This window comes from Oncorhynchus mykiss, chromosome 26 (genome assembly GCF_057628025.1).
Source record: "Oncorhynchus mykiss isolate SJ-2025 chromosome 26, ASM5762802v1, whole genome shotgun sequence".
In the NCBI taxonomy this organism is placed as follows: domain Eukaryota; kingdom Metazoa; phylum Chordata; class Actinopteri; order Salmoniformes; family Salmonidae; genus Oncorhynchus; species Oncorhynchus mykiss.
Window position 1 is genome coordinate 6419471 of NC_143047.1, and position 16143 is coordinate 6435613.

At 43.0% G+C, this 16143-nt stretch overlaps 1 protein-coding gene across 3 annotated transcripts in view; it reads left to right on the forward strand.

The window, feature by feature from the left end:
- LOC110506282 (xylosyl- and glucuronyltransferase LARGE2s) overlaps nt 1-16143 on the forward strand; it is a 100524-nt gene that overhangs the window by 67298 nt on the left and 17083 nt on the right. For 2 of the 3 annotated variants that reach the window (XM_021585734.3, XM_021585736.3), the window contains 8 exons: nt 1746-1933; nt 9350-9642; nt 9874-9956; nt 10274-10397; nt 11569-11740; nt 12011-12228; nt 14705-14830; nt 14980-15135. In XM_021585734.3, coding sequence (XP_021441409.2) covers nt 1834-1933; nt 9350-9642; nt 9874-9956; nt 10274-10397; nt 11569-11740; nt 12011-12228; nt 14705-14830; nt 14980-15135 — 1272 coding nt within the window. In that variant the 5' untranslated portion in view covers nt 1746-1833. Of the gene's footprint in view, nt 1-674; nt 1934-9349; nt 9643-9873; nt 9957-10273; nt 10398-11568; nt 11741-12010; nt 12229-14704; nt 14831-14979; nt 15136-16143 lie in introns of all 3 variants that reach the window. The other variant, XM_090221749.1, reaches the window with a different exon arrangement.

Below are 16143 nucleotides of genomic sequence, written 5' to 3' on the forward strand. Positions count from 1 at the left end.
CAACAATACATCACGTGAAGCAGCCACAGCTGTCAGTTAGGGTGTCTGAGTCTGAGTGAATGAAGAGATGGAGATAAAACGGTCCAGTTTGAGTGTTTTTTTGCAGCTCGTTTCAGTCGACAGCTGCAGCGAACTGAAAAGAGGAGCGACCCAGGGATGTGTGTGCTTTGGGGACCTTTAACAGAATGTGACTGGCAGAACGGGTGTTGTATGTGGAGGATGAGAGTTGCAGTAGATATCTCAGATAGGGGGGAGTGAGGCCTTAGAGGGTTCTATAAATATGCATCAACCCTTGGCTCTTGCGATGGGTATACAAAGATGACCCATTTACAGAGGAGTATAGAGTGCAGTGATGTGTCCCATAAGGAGCATTGGTGGCAAATCTGATGGCCGAATGGTATATAACATCTAGCCGCTCGAGAGCACCCTTACCTGCTGATCTATAAATTACGTCTCCATAATCTAGGATGGTCATCTAAATCAGGGACTGTGAGCCAGCGATGGCTTTGGTTGTTGTGTTATTAATGTTACTAATAGCATTTTCTATAGAATGATACTTTTGGTTACTATACTGCACATGTCGGAGTTGCTCTCCAGCATGTTGTGGTATTGTTGCTTCTCTCTCTCTCTCTCGCTGGCATTATCAGCAGTGCTCTTTGTCCTTGTCGTTTTAGAGTCTGCTAGCTGTAGGCGCTGTGACGAGAATCCATTGGAATGAGAGACCTTGAGCAAACACACACACACACACCTCGAGCAACCAAGTTAAGCGCCTGTTTTAAGTAAAGTTGCACACTGAAGGGCAGGATGTTCATTTTATGTTAATTTGTCTTGTGTGTGCGTGTGCTCACGTCAAGTAGATGATAACCACAGGTTAGCGTTTTTCATCATGTATCTTGTTCTGGAGTCTGCTCTGCAGAGTGGTCACAAGCTGGTACAGTCATAGAATCAGATTTTAAACCTTAACCAAACTGCTAACGTTAATGCCTAAACCTAACCTTAAATTAAGACCAAAAAGCACATTTTTGTTTTCATGAACTTTTACAATATAGCCAATTTTGACTTTGCAGCTGGCCCATTTAGCAGTAATCGCTCAGTTCTGCCTCCAGGACAAGACTCATCCCAATAAACGTCAACCTGCATGAAAACCTGGGTCAAGGAGCGAGTTCAGTTTAATCCACCCATTCCACTTTCTCCTCCCTCTCTTCCCTCTCTCACCAGAGTTTTCACACCAGCAAAGCACAGGCCAGACACACTCTTCTTTTCATAAACTCTCAGATATTTTTTGACTTCTCTTCTTTAATTGGCAGCTGCATCCAATCTTGTTTCCTTCAGGCCTGCATCTAATTAAAGTGAAACATGATTAATTAAGCTCGTCATAAAACAAAGAGAGGACCTGGAACTCTTATAGCCTTTATAGATAGAGGGAGGTAGAGAGGGAGAGAGCGAGAGCGAGAGTCTGCCCGCACTTATTGCCAATTGAGCCTGGCTGTGAATAAACTGTGTGTGTATGTGCGTGCTTGCGTGCACGTGTGTGTGCGTGCGCGTTTGTGCATTCATGCGAGTGCTTGTATTTGTGTTATGAGAGTGAGATGACATCATATTTTAATTGTGCCCCTGGCATTTCCGTGTCCTAACTTCTGCTTTGCTTGAATACAAACTGCACTGTTATGCCACTAAAGCATTTTGTGATAGCATCATGCTAACCTTCTCCCTCCTCCTCTCTTTCTCCTCGTCTCTCCCTCCAGATGAGAGGATGCAGCAGGAAGCGGATGTGAGACTGAGCCCCACCTGAGCCCTCACCCCCCGCCCCCGCCCCCACCCGGCCGTCCCATCATGCACATGCCGTTTCGAGGTCGTCTGAAGCTGCTGGTGGCATCTCTGACCGCCGTCATCCTGCTCACCTGGCTCTACCTGCTGGCTGGGAACCTGGAGAGTAAGTAGTACCGGCCCGTCGCCATGGTTACACGACTGACCGGAACTACTTTTCCACTGAGCTGCAGAAGAAAGGAATAGGAAACACATGTATGCATGTACTGTAGCTACTTTAAAAACACATTAAACAACGGTATACAGATGCCGTATCTTAATTTGAGCATCCTGTTGTTGCAGGAATATGGAGATTGCAAACTTGTTCATTCAAGGTTTAAAAAGGCTTCTAAAGTTTGTCATTTCCATTTTGAAATGTCAGACTCAAATTAATGTTTACGACCTCAAAATAACAACAACTGTAACGACCCTTTGTTTACTTTTTTCAAATGTCTTACCCCTTTTTCTCCCCAATTTTGTGGTATCCAGTAGCTACTATCTTGTCTCATCGCTACAACTCCCGTACGGAGACGAAGGTTGAAAGTCATGCGTCCTCCGATACCAAACCGGAAGCCAGCCGCATCCAACCCGGAAGCCAGCCGCACCAATGTGTCGGAGGAAACACCGTGCACCTGGCAACCTTGGCTAGCGTGCACTGCGCCCGGCCCACCACAGGAGTCGCTGCGCCACCCGGGAGGCCCTTGTCCGGCATTGCCATCAGCCATTGAGGAAATGCTTCCTTGAAATCAATGAATGCTGCTTCACTGCCCGTGTTGCGCTCACGATGCGTCACGTCCAATGTCAGCGTCCAAGCTCAAGAATCACAGAGGTTAAATTCTCGATGGCTGACGCAAACGTTAATTCTATCTTGTGATTTGAATTGATGACAAATAAAGACGATTTTGGTTGCACATGGCCACGACTATACACCACTGGTTATTGTAAGTCAAGAAGCTACTACTACTAGCTAGCTAGTTACATTGACTAGCTAGGTTCAAAAGCAGCGTGTGAAATTAGGGGATCATTTAGTACAACCACTAGCAGCAGTTTAGTGAGTACTTGGGAAAAACTGGACCAAAGCTATTATACTTACGCATAATCGTTGAATATGGTACAGTAGGCAAAATAGAATAAAGGCTCCTCTCTCAAAACAACGAACTCTGTGTAGCAGGTAAAACTTCACGTTGACGTGACGCTGATGGCAAAGCAACACAATGCATATAGTGGAGCTGAAGAGTAACACTACAATCAGAGCCGACGGCAGAAAATTATCAGGGGAAATCAGGTTTTATATAATTCTAGAAAATATTTGCAAAAAAAAAAAGATGACGAACAGGTTTCTGTGCCAATGCACCCCACAACCAATAAACAAAGCATACTGACTTCGGGCATTTCTATATGATGGTTTGCATTTTCAACACCACAATAAATAGATGTCAATCTCGACAAACATAAAATGCATCCCTCTATCCCAACCTAGGATTTACATGCCAATCACCGAATGTCATTCGAGTTTTTGGTGTTTTATAAGAGATGACTCTTTCCGTTAATCAAATGTTTTGCTACACAGTTTGGATTGATTTGAATCGTTCAGTAAATACATATACACACAGTACAACAATTTTTCAAAGTGACCGGGATTTCACAATTAAAGTCAGACTTATTTCCATTGTGTTCGCTATTTTCCTGCATAGATACATAATGAAATGTCATAGATAGAGACACATTACAGAGACACAGACCAAAAAAATGCTCGACTCTAGATGAGTATGAGTTTAAGTACAATTCTTACAAGCTTGTTTTTGCAGCTTATTCTTTAGATGTTTGGGGCTGCTGGTGAAACACTGACCTAGCACACTTGCCAGAGTCTTTAGGGTGTCCCTATAGCGAGCTTTCCATCCAATTGGTGACAGATTTTCATATAAATATGAAAGAATCTGCATAAAAACAATAGTTTCCCATCATAGTTGTGTTTCCATCAAATTGACTTGTTGCGTAAAAACAGTCCACAAAAATAACTTTTGCGGTTAGATTCCCGTAGCGGAAAAAAACAAACAAGGTAAATGACTTTCCATCGCATTTAGTCCTACTGATGGTTTTGTCCCCAAAGAAATGCGTAGGTATGGTGAACATGCTCACTCAATATCAAGCCATTTTGAGGAGGCTAGAATTATATTTTGGACAAACGTGCGCATGCCTACAGTAGACTTCTGAAGTAGCGCATATAAAAGGCCATAATTTTTTAAAGTTTACATTTAGGCTACATTGAAGCGTCAGGTTCTAGGTGTACAAGGAATGGCCGCTCGGATTTGAAGAGGAAGCAGAGCGTGCGTTCAGCGTTCCAGAATAGCTGGGCCTGCCGAGAGCATACAGTTGTATAATATGGCCACATTATTATAGGATGACTTGGGAGAATGATGATCTGCAGCACACGGCACATCTCAGTATCAGAAGTAAGAATACAGCCAGAATGGTCTGCTACTGTGCTTTTCTAGACCTTAAAAACTGTCCACCCACAACTGATCCAAATGGAACGAAACATTTAAAATCACAGGGCTTTTACGTAATTATTCAAAGGACATTTTCACTGCAGCCTAGAGTAGAATTTTGTATTGCCGCCTATACTAGATCATGTCTTCAATGTTATTTTATGCACAATGATGCACCTGGCTTCTCGACTGCCTATCAGCTATTCCTATTTGTTCTTGTGGATTTATATTGAAAATGTATGCAGCTTTGAGGCATGTGAGGCATGATTGCCAGTTAGCCTCTTGCAGATCTTGACAAACGGTGCATATACCACTGTTGTCACTATGAATGGTGGATAGAGGACAGGATAGACTGGTAGACTACATTGAGTACACCAAACATTAGGAATACTTATGCTAATATTGAGCTACCTGCTGTCCAGGCTCTGTCGCAGCCGGCCGCAATCGGGAGACTCATGGGACGGCGCACTATTGGCCCAGCGTCGTCCGGGTGAGGGGAGGGTTTGGCCGGCAGGGATGTCCTTGTCCCATCGCGGCACTACCGACTCCTGTGGCAGGCCGGGCGCAGTGCACGGTCGCCAGGTGTACGGTGTTTCCTCCGACACATTGGTGCGGCTGGCTTCCAGGTTAAGTGGGCATTGGGTCGAAAAGCAGTGCGGCTTGGTTGGGTTATGTTTCGGAGGACTCAGGGCTCTCGACCTTCACCTCTCTGGAGTCCGTACGGAAGTTGCTGTAACACTGTAACTACCAACTGAATACCACAAAATTGGGTAGAAAAAGGGGTAAAAAAAAAAAAGAAATAGTTGTTTGAGACGTGACCTACATCTCTCTTCACATAGAAACTGTAATCTCCATGAACCACTATCGATCGACCCGAGCCCCCCCGCCCCTCTTTTTGCCCTCAGAACAGCCTCATTTCGTCAGGGCATGGACTTTACAAGGTGTTGAACGTGTTCTACAGGGATGCTGGCCCATGTTGACTCCATTGCTTCCCACAGTTGTGTCAAGATGGCTGGATGTCCTTCGGGGTGGTGGACCATACTTAATACACTTGGGAAACTGTTGACTGTGAAAAACCAAGCAGCGTCGCAGTTCTTGACCCAGAACGGTGCACCTGGCACCCGTTCAAAGGCACTTTGTTTTTCCCATTCACCCTCTGAATGGCACACACCCATTTTATGTCTTAATAGTCTCAAGGTTTAAAAATACTTTAATCTGTCTCCTGCCCTTCATCTATACTGATTGAAGTGGATTTCACAAGTGACATCAAGAAGGGATCATAGATTTCACTTGGATTCACCTGGTCAGTCGGTCATGGAAAGAGTACGTGTTAATGTTTTGTATAATCAGTGTATATTGATTGACCTGGGGTATAGTAAAAGTTAGCATGCAGAAAAGCGTAGTGCATAAGGGAAGTACCAAAACAACTTGATATACAGTGCCTTCGGAAAGTTTTCAGACCCCTTGACCTTTTCCACATTTTGTTACGTTGTAGCCTTATTCTAAAATGGATTAAATAAAACAATTTCCTCAGCAAATGACACGCAATACCCCATAATGACAAAGCAAATAATATTTTTTTTATTTACATTTTTGCAAATGTATTTAAAACAAAAAACGGAAATACCTTATTTACATAAGTATTCAGACCCTTTGCTATGAGACTCGAAATTGAGCTCAGGTGCATCCTGTTTCCATTGATAATCCTTGAGATGTTTTTACAACTTGTTTGGAGTCCACCTGTGCTAAATTAAATGAACTAAACATGATTTGGAAAGGCACACCTGTGTGTGGTCCCAGCATAAGGTCCCACTGTTGAAAGTGCATGTCAGAGCAAGAACCTAGCCATGAGGTTGAAGGAATTGTCTGTAGAGCTCCGAGACATGATTGGGTCGAGGCCAAGATCTGGGGAAGGGTACCCAGCCAAACTGAGCAATCGGGGGAGAAGGTCCTTGGACAGGGAGGTGACCACTCTGACTGAGTGACCATATGGGTGAACCTTCCAGAAGGACAACCACCTCTTCAGCACTCCACCAATTGGGCCTTTATGGTAGAGTGGCCAGACAGAGGCCACTCCTCAGTAAAAAGCACATGACAGCCCGCTTGGAGTTTGCCAAAAGGCACCTAAAGACTCTCAGACCATGAAAAACAAGATTATCTTGTCTGATTGAACTCTCTTCACGTCCTTGAGGAAACCTGGCACCATCCCTACGGTGAAGCATGGAGGTGGCAGCATCATGCTGTGGGGATGTTTTTCAGGGGCGGGGACTGGGAGACTAGTCAGGATCGAGGCAAAGATGAATGGAGCAAAGTACAGAGAGATCTCAGACTGGGGCGAAGTTTCACCTTCCAACAGGACAACGACCCTAAGCACACAGCCAAGACAATGCAGGAGTGGCTTTGGGACAAGTCTCTGAATGTCCTTGAGTGGCCCAGCCAGAGCCTGGACTTGAACCCGATCAAAACTGTCTAGAGACAGATCTGAAAATATCTGTGCATCGACACTTCCCATCCAACCTGACAGAGCTTGAGAGGATCTACAGAGAAGAATGGGAGAAACTCCCCTAATATAGGTGTTCCAAGCTTGTAGCGTCATACCCAAGAAGACTCAAGGCTGTAATCGCTGCCAAAGGTGTTCAACAAAGTACTGAGTAAAGAGTCTGAATATTTATGTAAATGTAATATTTCAGTTTTTTTATTTGATAAATTAGCTAACATTTCTAAAAATAAAAATTAAGTTTTTGCTTGTCATTATGGGGTAGATTGATGAGGGAAAAAAATGATATAATACCTTTTTGAAAAAGGCTGTAACTTAACCTTTCTGATCTCCCCATCCCGGATCCGGGTTCGTGAATACAGACTCAAGCTCATTACCATAACGCAACGTTAACTATTCATGAAAATCGCAAATGAAATGAAATAAATATGCTAGCTCTCAAGCTTAGCCTTTTGTTAACAACACTGTCATCTCAGATTTTCAAAATATGCTTCTCAACCATTGCAAAACAAGCATTTGTGTAACAGTATTGATGGCTAACGTAGCATTTAGCATTAGCATTCAGCTGGCAACATTTACACAAAAAAACAGAAAAGCATTCAAAAAAATCATTTACCTTTGAAGAACTTCAGATGTTTTCAATGAGGAGACTCTCAGATAGCAAATGTTAAGTTTTTCCTGAAAGATTATTTGTTTAGGACAAATCGCTCCGTTTTCTGCGTCACGTTTAGCTATGAAAAAACCCCTGTATCCAGGATTGTGTAAATCTATCAGCAAGCTCATTAGCATAACACAACGTTAACTATTTATGAAAATCGCAAATGAAATGAAATAAATATGCCATCTCTCAAGCTTAGCCTTTTGTAAACAACACTGTCATCTCAGATTTTCAAAATATGCTTCTCAACCATAGGAAAACAATCATTTGTGTAAAAGTAGCTAGCTAGAGTTAGCATTTCGCGTTAGCATTTAGCGTTAGCATTAGCGTTAGCATCCAGCACGCAACATTAACAAAAACATAAAAGCCTTCAAATAAAATAATTTACCTTTGAAGAACTTCTGATGTTTTCAATGAGGATACTCTCAGTTAGATAGCAGATGCTCAGTTTTTCCAAAAAGATTCCTTGTGTATTAGAAATAGCTCCGTTTTATACATCACATTTGGCTACCAAAAAAAATCCATAAATTCAGTCCTCAAAACGCAAACTTTTTTCCAAATTAACTCCATAATATCGACTGAAAACATGGCAAACGTTGTTTAGAATCAATCCTCAAGGTGTTTTTCACATATCTCTTCATTGATACATCGTTCTTGGACACATGCTTTCTCTCCTGAATCCCAGGAGAAAATGCCCGCACCTGAAGATTACGCACAAATTTAGACAAAGGACACCGGGCGGACCTCTGGAAAATGTAGTCTCTTATGGCCAATCTTCCAATGATATGCCTACAAATACGTCACAATGCTGCTAAGACCTTGGGGGAATGACAGAAAGTGTAGGCTCATTCCTTGCGCAATCACAGCCATATAAGGAGACAATGGAAAACAGAGCTTCAGAAATTCTGCTAATTTCCTGGTTGACACATCATCTTGGTTTCGCCTGTAGAATGAGTTCTGGGGCACTTACAGACAAAATTTCTTTCCAAAACTGTCAAGAATATGCATAGTCGAGCATCTTTTCGTGACAAAATATCGCGCTTAAAACGGGAACGTTTTTTATCCAAAAATGAAATAGCGCCCCTAGAGCTCTAAGAGGTTAACAAAATGTGGAAAAAGTCAAGCGGTCTGAATACTTTCTGAAGGCACTGTAGGGGAGGCGCATGCAAACAGATGTGGAAATGTGGCTAGGATAGAATCAATTATATAATTAATCCTGCAAAAGAGTGAATGTAAACCAGGGACAAAACACACTACCCTCCCCTGTGCCCAATTAAAAATAAAAACTTCCCAATTTCGATCTGTCCCTAACAATTCACCTTTCCTCTTGCTGCCGGAATATAATCTTTCTGTGTGAAACTGGCTCAAATTAAGATATGGCATCTGTACTAACAATCTTGTAGGCTGTTCGAGATTCCGAGATATCTTCGTCCGAGAATGTGGTTAAGTATCCTGTTGTAAACAAAAACGATAGACCCTGGACGTACTGTCATACACTCCTAAAACCAATTTATGAAGTGCGCCAAAATTCATAAGCGCACACATGTGCATGCAAATCCTCTCTCACACATACTGTACCTAAGATGACTGATGGGGTGCAGTCTGTTCACTTCAGCTCTACGGAATAGCCGTAAGAAGCAGTGAATTACTGTGTACACAGGAGAGGACAAGGCTGTCCTTATACAATATCTGTGTCAGTATTAGGTCTGACTGTCTACATATCAGTATTTCTCTCTCTCACCCACTTTCCTCTGAGCGACCAGGAACAGGTTGTGAACATTCCCCGAGTGCCACATTCCAGCTGTGTCAGCTTCCTGTGTTATACAACTCTACAAATGAAAGACTTTATTAAACCCTAATCTTAATTCCCCTCTATCCCCTCCTCGCCCCCCCCTCCAGATGGGCGTTCTCTCCTCCTGTCCCCCTGTTTGTCAGAGACCCCCGAGGCACGGGTTCTAGAGCGGGCGGTTCTAGAATCGCGGGTGCGCGAGATGGAGGAGGAGAACCGGCAGATCCGCCTGCAGCTCAGCCAATTGCAGGGCACGGCCGGCCAGCCCGCCGACGGTGGTAACTATGGCAACGCGGCGTGGGGGGCGTCAGCTGACACTGGGCCCGAGGATGTGGAGAACACGGCGGAGGAGAGAGCCAATCACACAGAGTGTCCCCGTTCGCCCACCGTACTGAAGTGTGAGGTGAGCCAGGATCAAATACTTATTTTAGCACAGCTCTGTGTTTTTTACCTGTGTTAGTTTAGCTTCACTGTTTGGTCATTGGTGTTAAGTTGATATGTCAAATCTACTGTCATTGGTGTTTGTGTTTTGGATACAATAACATAGACATAGTTCAAAAAAATATGGCTGTAGTGCTAAAATGTAGGGAGTTGATATTCGCAACAGTGTTCTGCTTCTCTCTTTTCTGCACAGCTGATCCATGTAGCGTGCGTGTGTGCCGGTCACAACGCTAGCAGAGATGTGGTCACCCTGGTCAAGTCCATCCTGTTCCACAGGTAACACAACAGAGCTTCACATACAACTGCACCTGCTGCTTATAGCTACAATAGAAAGAAACGGCAGTTGTTTGTTCGACTCGATGAATCCTGCGCCAATAAGGATGAAGTCAATTCGGAAGGCCACTTGTAAAAATTAGAATGATTTATTCATTAATTATTGGAAGTTTAGGAAATGTTCAACCCTTCATAATCAGAGAGATGAAGCACTTGAGTAGCTCTTGGCATATGTTTCTCTCTCTCTCTCTCTCTCTCTCTCTCTCTCTCTCTCTCTCTCTCTCTCTCTCTCTCTCTCTTGCTCTCTCTTGCTCTCTCAGGAAAAATCCTCTCCATTTCCACTTCATCACAGACGCAGTAGCCAATCAGATCCTGAGTTCTCTGTTCCAGTCCTGGATGGTTCCGTCTGTACAAGTTAGCTTCTACGACGCAGATGAACTCAAGGTAAATGCCAACTATGGTCCTCAGGAGCCTGAGTGTCTGCTCTACCTTTTAAATCCGTGTTTAGGAAAAACAATGGCGTGCACTCTTTGAGCAACCATTGACATAAAAGGGGATTCCACCCCTTTCCAATCAATCAGTTGGCAGGAGTAAGAGAAATCCAGTGACACTTCACAAGGACTGGAGACCATACTTGCTCTTATTAAATGTTCCTTGTTCTACATGCTCTTTACTCCCTCCTTCTCTTCCCTTTCCCTACTCTTACAACAGTGATGTGTCACCTCAGTCCTTCTACTCCTCTGGCCTCTCCGCTCAGTCACTGTGTGTCTGTGTAAATCGAAAAATGGTGTGTGTGTGTGTGTGGGTGGGTTGGAGGGGGTGTATGTATGCATGCGCTGTGTCTTTTATGTGTGGTATGTGTTGCGTGCATGTACTGTTGGTGGTTGGATGTGTGCGTCTAGCTTTGGCTCTTTTGCTATTGACAAAGGGTTGATAAAGTAACATGTTGTTGCTCAACTCCCGTAACAACCTGGCCTCGACCTGTAATATGACTTGGTTCCGTCTCTGTCCCCATCATCAAATTCTCTCTCAGCACTCCGCAAGCTTAGCAGGAACAAAAGCTCCTTGTGCTCTCAAATGTCTCAACCTACTCACCGTTTTCATTAACTCAGTTCAAACAGAGAAGGAAACACTGCATCTTCTGAGCTGATTATGTTTGCAAATGATTCACTTATGCAGATCCCGTTCTGTAGAATCAAGAGGCATACATTATCAGACATGGTTGCCCAGATGCATGCCGAGAGTTATGCAGGTTTCAGTATTCATTTGGGTATCCTGGGCATAAAAAGAGATGCCATTTTTTAAAGATCGATGCTATTAAGTAAACAGCAGTAAAGCTCCAATTGCTTCACCTCTGCTTTAAAGGGACTTTTATACTAAAGGGACCTTAGGAAACGGATGGGTGTCTGAGCAAGTTAGCTATTTAAAGGAAGGAGAATGCCCTTATACACCTGACAAAAGAACCACAGTGGTGTTTGCTTCTAATGACATTATTTTTCATACCTTGCAACTTTATGTTCCGTTTCTTTTTTAAATCAATATTTGTGAGGTCTAAAGTGGTTCAACCTCGCTCTTGCTTTCTCTCTCCATCCCTCTGCCGTCTCTTCTCTTCCAGTCTGAGGTGTCATGGATACCTAACAAGCACTACTCAGGTATCTACGGCCTGATGAAGTTGACCCTAACCAAAGCGCTGCCCTCTGACCTCACAAAGGTCATAGTCCTGGATACGGATATCACCTTCGCCACCGACATCGCTGAGCTCTGGGCCATCTTCAGGAAGTTCACTGGTACGACCTTTGACCTTGATAAACATTTCTGGTTGATTGATTGAATAATGAATTCATTGGTTGAGTGATAAAGCAAATTAGTGAATTGTACATGTTTTTATGCTATAAAGAAAAATCCCTTGAGGGCAAAAATGCCTAGAGAACAAAAATTATATTTGATAAACTAGTAGTTGAAAAGCTGTCTATATGCTGAAGAATACACCTCATTACCAATGATAATCAGCATTTTAAAATCCGGATGAATGATGATTGGTGATGCTGTGATTGCAGACAAGCAGGTGATAGGTCTGGTGGAGAACCAGAGTGACTGGTACCTGGGGAACCTGTGGAAGAACCATAAACCCTGGCCCGCCCTGGGACGAGGCTTCAACACTGGGGTCATCCTGCTCTACCTGGAGAGGCTGCGACGGATTGGCTGGGAGCAGATGTGGAGGCTGACCGCCGAGAGAGAGCTAATGAGCATGCTCAGTACCTCGCTGGCTGACCAGGTCTGTTTATTTACTTTTATTCTATTCTAGTCTATTCTTTTTATTCAGAATATTATTAAATACTCTTTAGATCATAACTTTTTTAACAAATGTTATTATAGGGCAGGGATTGTCAACTAGATTCAGCCAATTTTTTTCTTGAACGGATGGTCAGAGGACCGGAACATAATTGCAAATAATTTGTAGACTGCAAATTGACTGCAAGAAGCCCAAACAGATATAATGTTAGACTAAAAGATCATAATTTCAGACCTTACTCACATTTGCATACAATCAAGTGACTCTCTGTTATGCGTGGAAATAATTGGGAAGAGATGTCTTGAATAAAAATCACTTGAAGTTGATTTCCTGATGTTTTTACAGTCTTCTATGTCCAACAATAAAAAATGTATATATATATACATTTGAAGTTGGAAGTTTACATACACCTTAGCCAAATACATTTAAACTCCCTGTTTTAGTTCAGTTAGGATCACCACTTTATTTTAAGAATGTCAAATGTCAGAATAATTGTAGAGAGAATTATTTATTTCAGCTTTTATTTCTTTCATCACATTCCCGGTGGGTCAGAAGTTTACATACACTCAATTAGTATTTGATCGCATTGTCTTTAAATTGTTTAACTTGGGTCAAACATTTCGGGTAGCCTTCCACAAGCTTCCCACAATAAGTTGGGGAAATTTTGTTCCATTCCTCCTGACAGAGCTGGTGTAACTGAGTCAGGTTTGTAAGCCTCCTTGCTCGCACACACTTTTTCAGTGCTGCCCACAAATTTTCTATGGGATTGAGGTCAGGGCCTTGTGATGGCCTCTCAAATACCTTGACTTTGTTGTCCTTACGCCATTTTGCCACAACTTTGGAAGTATGCTTGGGGTCATTGTCCATGTGGAAGACCCATTTGCGACCAATTTTTAACTTCCTGACTGATGTCTTGAGATTTTGCCTCAATATATCCACAGAATTTTCCTACCTCATGATGCCATCTATTTTGTGAAGTGCACCAGTCCCTCCTGCAGCAAAGCACCCTACAACATGATGCTGCCATCCCCGTGCTTCACGGTTGGGATGGTGTTCTTCGGCTTGCAAGCCTCCCCCTTTTTCCTCCAAACATTATGGCCAAACAGTTCTATTTTTGTTTCATCAGACCAGAGGACATTTCTCTAAAAAGTACAATCTTTGTCCCCATGTGCAGTTGCAAACCGTAGTCTGGCTTTTTTATGGCGGTTTTGAAGCAGTGGCTTCTACCTTGCTGAGCGGCATTTCAGGTTATGTCGATATAGGACTCGTTTTACTGTGGATATACTTTTGTACCTGTTTCTTCCAGCATCTTCACAAGGTCTTTTGCTGTTGTTCTGGGATTGATTTGCAATTTTCGCACCAAAGTACATTTGTTTCTAGGAGACAGAACGCATCTCTTTCCTGAGCGGTATGACAGCTGCGTGGTCCCATGGTGTTTATACTTGCGTACTATTGTTTGTAGAGATGAACGTGGTACCTTTAGGCGTTTGTAAATTGCTCCCAGGGATGAACCAGACTTGTGGAGGTCTACAATTTTCTGTGGTCTTGGCTGATTTCTTTTGATTTTCCCATGATGTCAAGCAAAGAGGAAATTAGTTTTAAGGTTGGCCTTGAAATACATCCACAGATACACCTCCTATTGATTCAAAATGTCAATTAGCCTGTCAGAAGCTTCAAAAGCAATTACATAATTTTGGGGAATTTTCCAAGCTGTTTAAAGGCACAGACAACATATTGTATGTAAACTTCTGACCCACTGGAATTGTGATAAAGTGAATTATAAGTGAAATAATCTGTCTGTAAACAATTGTTGGAAAAATTACTTATGTCATGCGCAAAGTAGATGCCCCAACCGACTTGCTAAAACTATAGTTTGTTAACGAGAAATTGGAGTGGTTGAAAAACGAGTTTTAATGACTCCAACCTAAGTGTATGTAAACTTACGACTTCAACTGTATATACAGTATATAAAAATGTTGGGGTACAAATAAAACCACCCTCGGCCAAAATTCGACCCTGATATAGGGTAATCTTATGCCTCAAAGCATACTGTGTATGAGGCAAATGGTAATGTAAGTGTGTAAGACATCTCAAATGAACATTTGGTGCATGTGTAAATGTGAATGTTTACTATTGTGTGCCAGAGTTCTATATGATTTTAATGTCAAAATGAGTGTGTATAATACACTCGTAGAAAAAAAAAGGTGCAATCTTGAACCTAAAAGGGTTCTTCGGCTGTCCCCAAAGGAGAACGCTTTGAATAACCCTTTTTTGGTTAGAACCCTTTTGAGTTCCATGTAGAACCCTTTACACAGAGGGTTCTACATTGAATCCAAAAGAGTAAACATGGAACCAAAAAAGTTTATCCCATGGGGACACCGAAGAACCCTTTTGGAACCCATTTTTCAAGGAGGGTATTACACAGGTGTTTAATGTGAGTGGGTAATCTTGTGTGCAGGACATCTTTAATGCGTTCATTAAGCAGAACCCAGTCCTAGTGCATCAGCTGCCCTGCTTCTGGAACGTTCAGCTGTCTGACCACACACGCTCCGAACAGTGCTACACAGAGGTGTCTGACCTCAAGGTAGGGCTATGCAGTGAAATACACACACATACACACACACGCGCACACACTCAATATAGCAAAATCCCTCACTTATTTCCTTATGAATGTACTGCGTCTAGTCATCTGGCTACAGGTCACCATGGTAACATGTTTATGTCCCATGTCAGGTGATCCACTGGAACTCTCCTAAGAAACTTCGTGTGAAGAACAAGCATGTGGAGTTCTTCAGGAACCTCTACCTAACCTTCCTAGAGTACGATGGGAACCTACTGAGACGAGAGCTGTTTGGCTGCCCCAGCCATGCCACCTCAGAGAGTGTACAAGTGAGTAAAACATTACCTTAACGTTAACCATAATTATGTGATAAATCAAAACAAATCAAATCACATTTTATTTGTCACTTGCGCCCAAATACAACAGCTTACAGTGAAATGCTTACTTACAAGCCCTTAACCAACAATGCAGTTTTAAGAAAATACCTTTAAAAAAAGTAAGAGATAAGAATAACAAATAATTAAGAGCAGTAAATAACAATAGCGGGGTTATATACAGGGGGTACAGGTACAGAGTCCATGTGCGGGGGCTCCAGTGTGGAGGTAATTTAGGTAATATGTGCATGTAGGTAGAGTTATTAAAGTGACTATGCATAGATAACAACAGAGAATAGCAGCAGCGTAGAATGGGGGGGGACAATGCAAATAGTCTTGGTAGCCATTTGATTAGATATTCAAGAGTCTTATGGCTTGGGGGTAGAAGCTGTTTAGAAGCTTGGCTCTCCGGTACCGCTTGCCGTGCGGTAGCAGAGAGAACAGTCTATGACTAGGGTGGCTGGAGTCTTTAACATTTTTTAGGGCCTTCCTCTGACACCGCCTGGTATAGAAGTCCTGGATGGCAGGAAGCTTGGCCCCAGTGATGTACTGGGCCGCACACACTACCCTCTGTAGTGCCTTGTGGTTGGAGGCCGAGCAGTTGCCGTACCAGGCAGTGATGCAACCCGTCAGGATGCTCTCGATGGTGCAGTTGTAAAACCTTTTGAGGATCTGAGGACCCATGTCAAATATTTTACGTCCCCTGAGGGAGAATATGTTTTGTTGTGCCATCTTCATGACTATGTCTTGGTGTGCTTGGACCATGTTAGTTTGTTGATGTGGACGCCAAGGAACTTGAAGCTCTCAACCTGCTCCACTACAGCCCTATCGATGAGAATGGGGGCATTCTCGGTCCTGATTTTCCTGTAGTCCACAATCATCTCCTTTGTCTTGATCACATTGAGGGAGAGGTTGTTGTCCTGGCACCACACGGCAAAGTCTCTGAACTCCTCCCTATAGGCT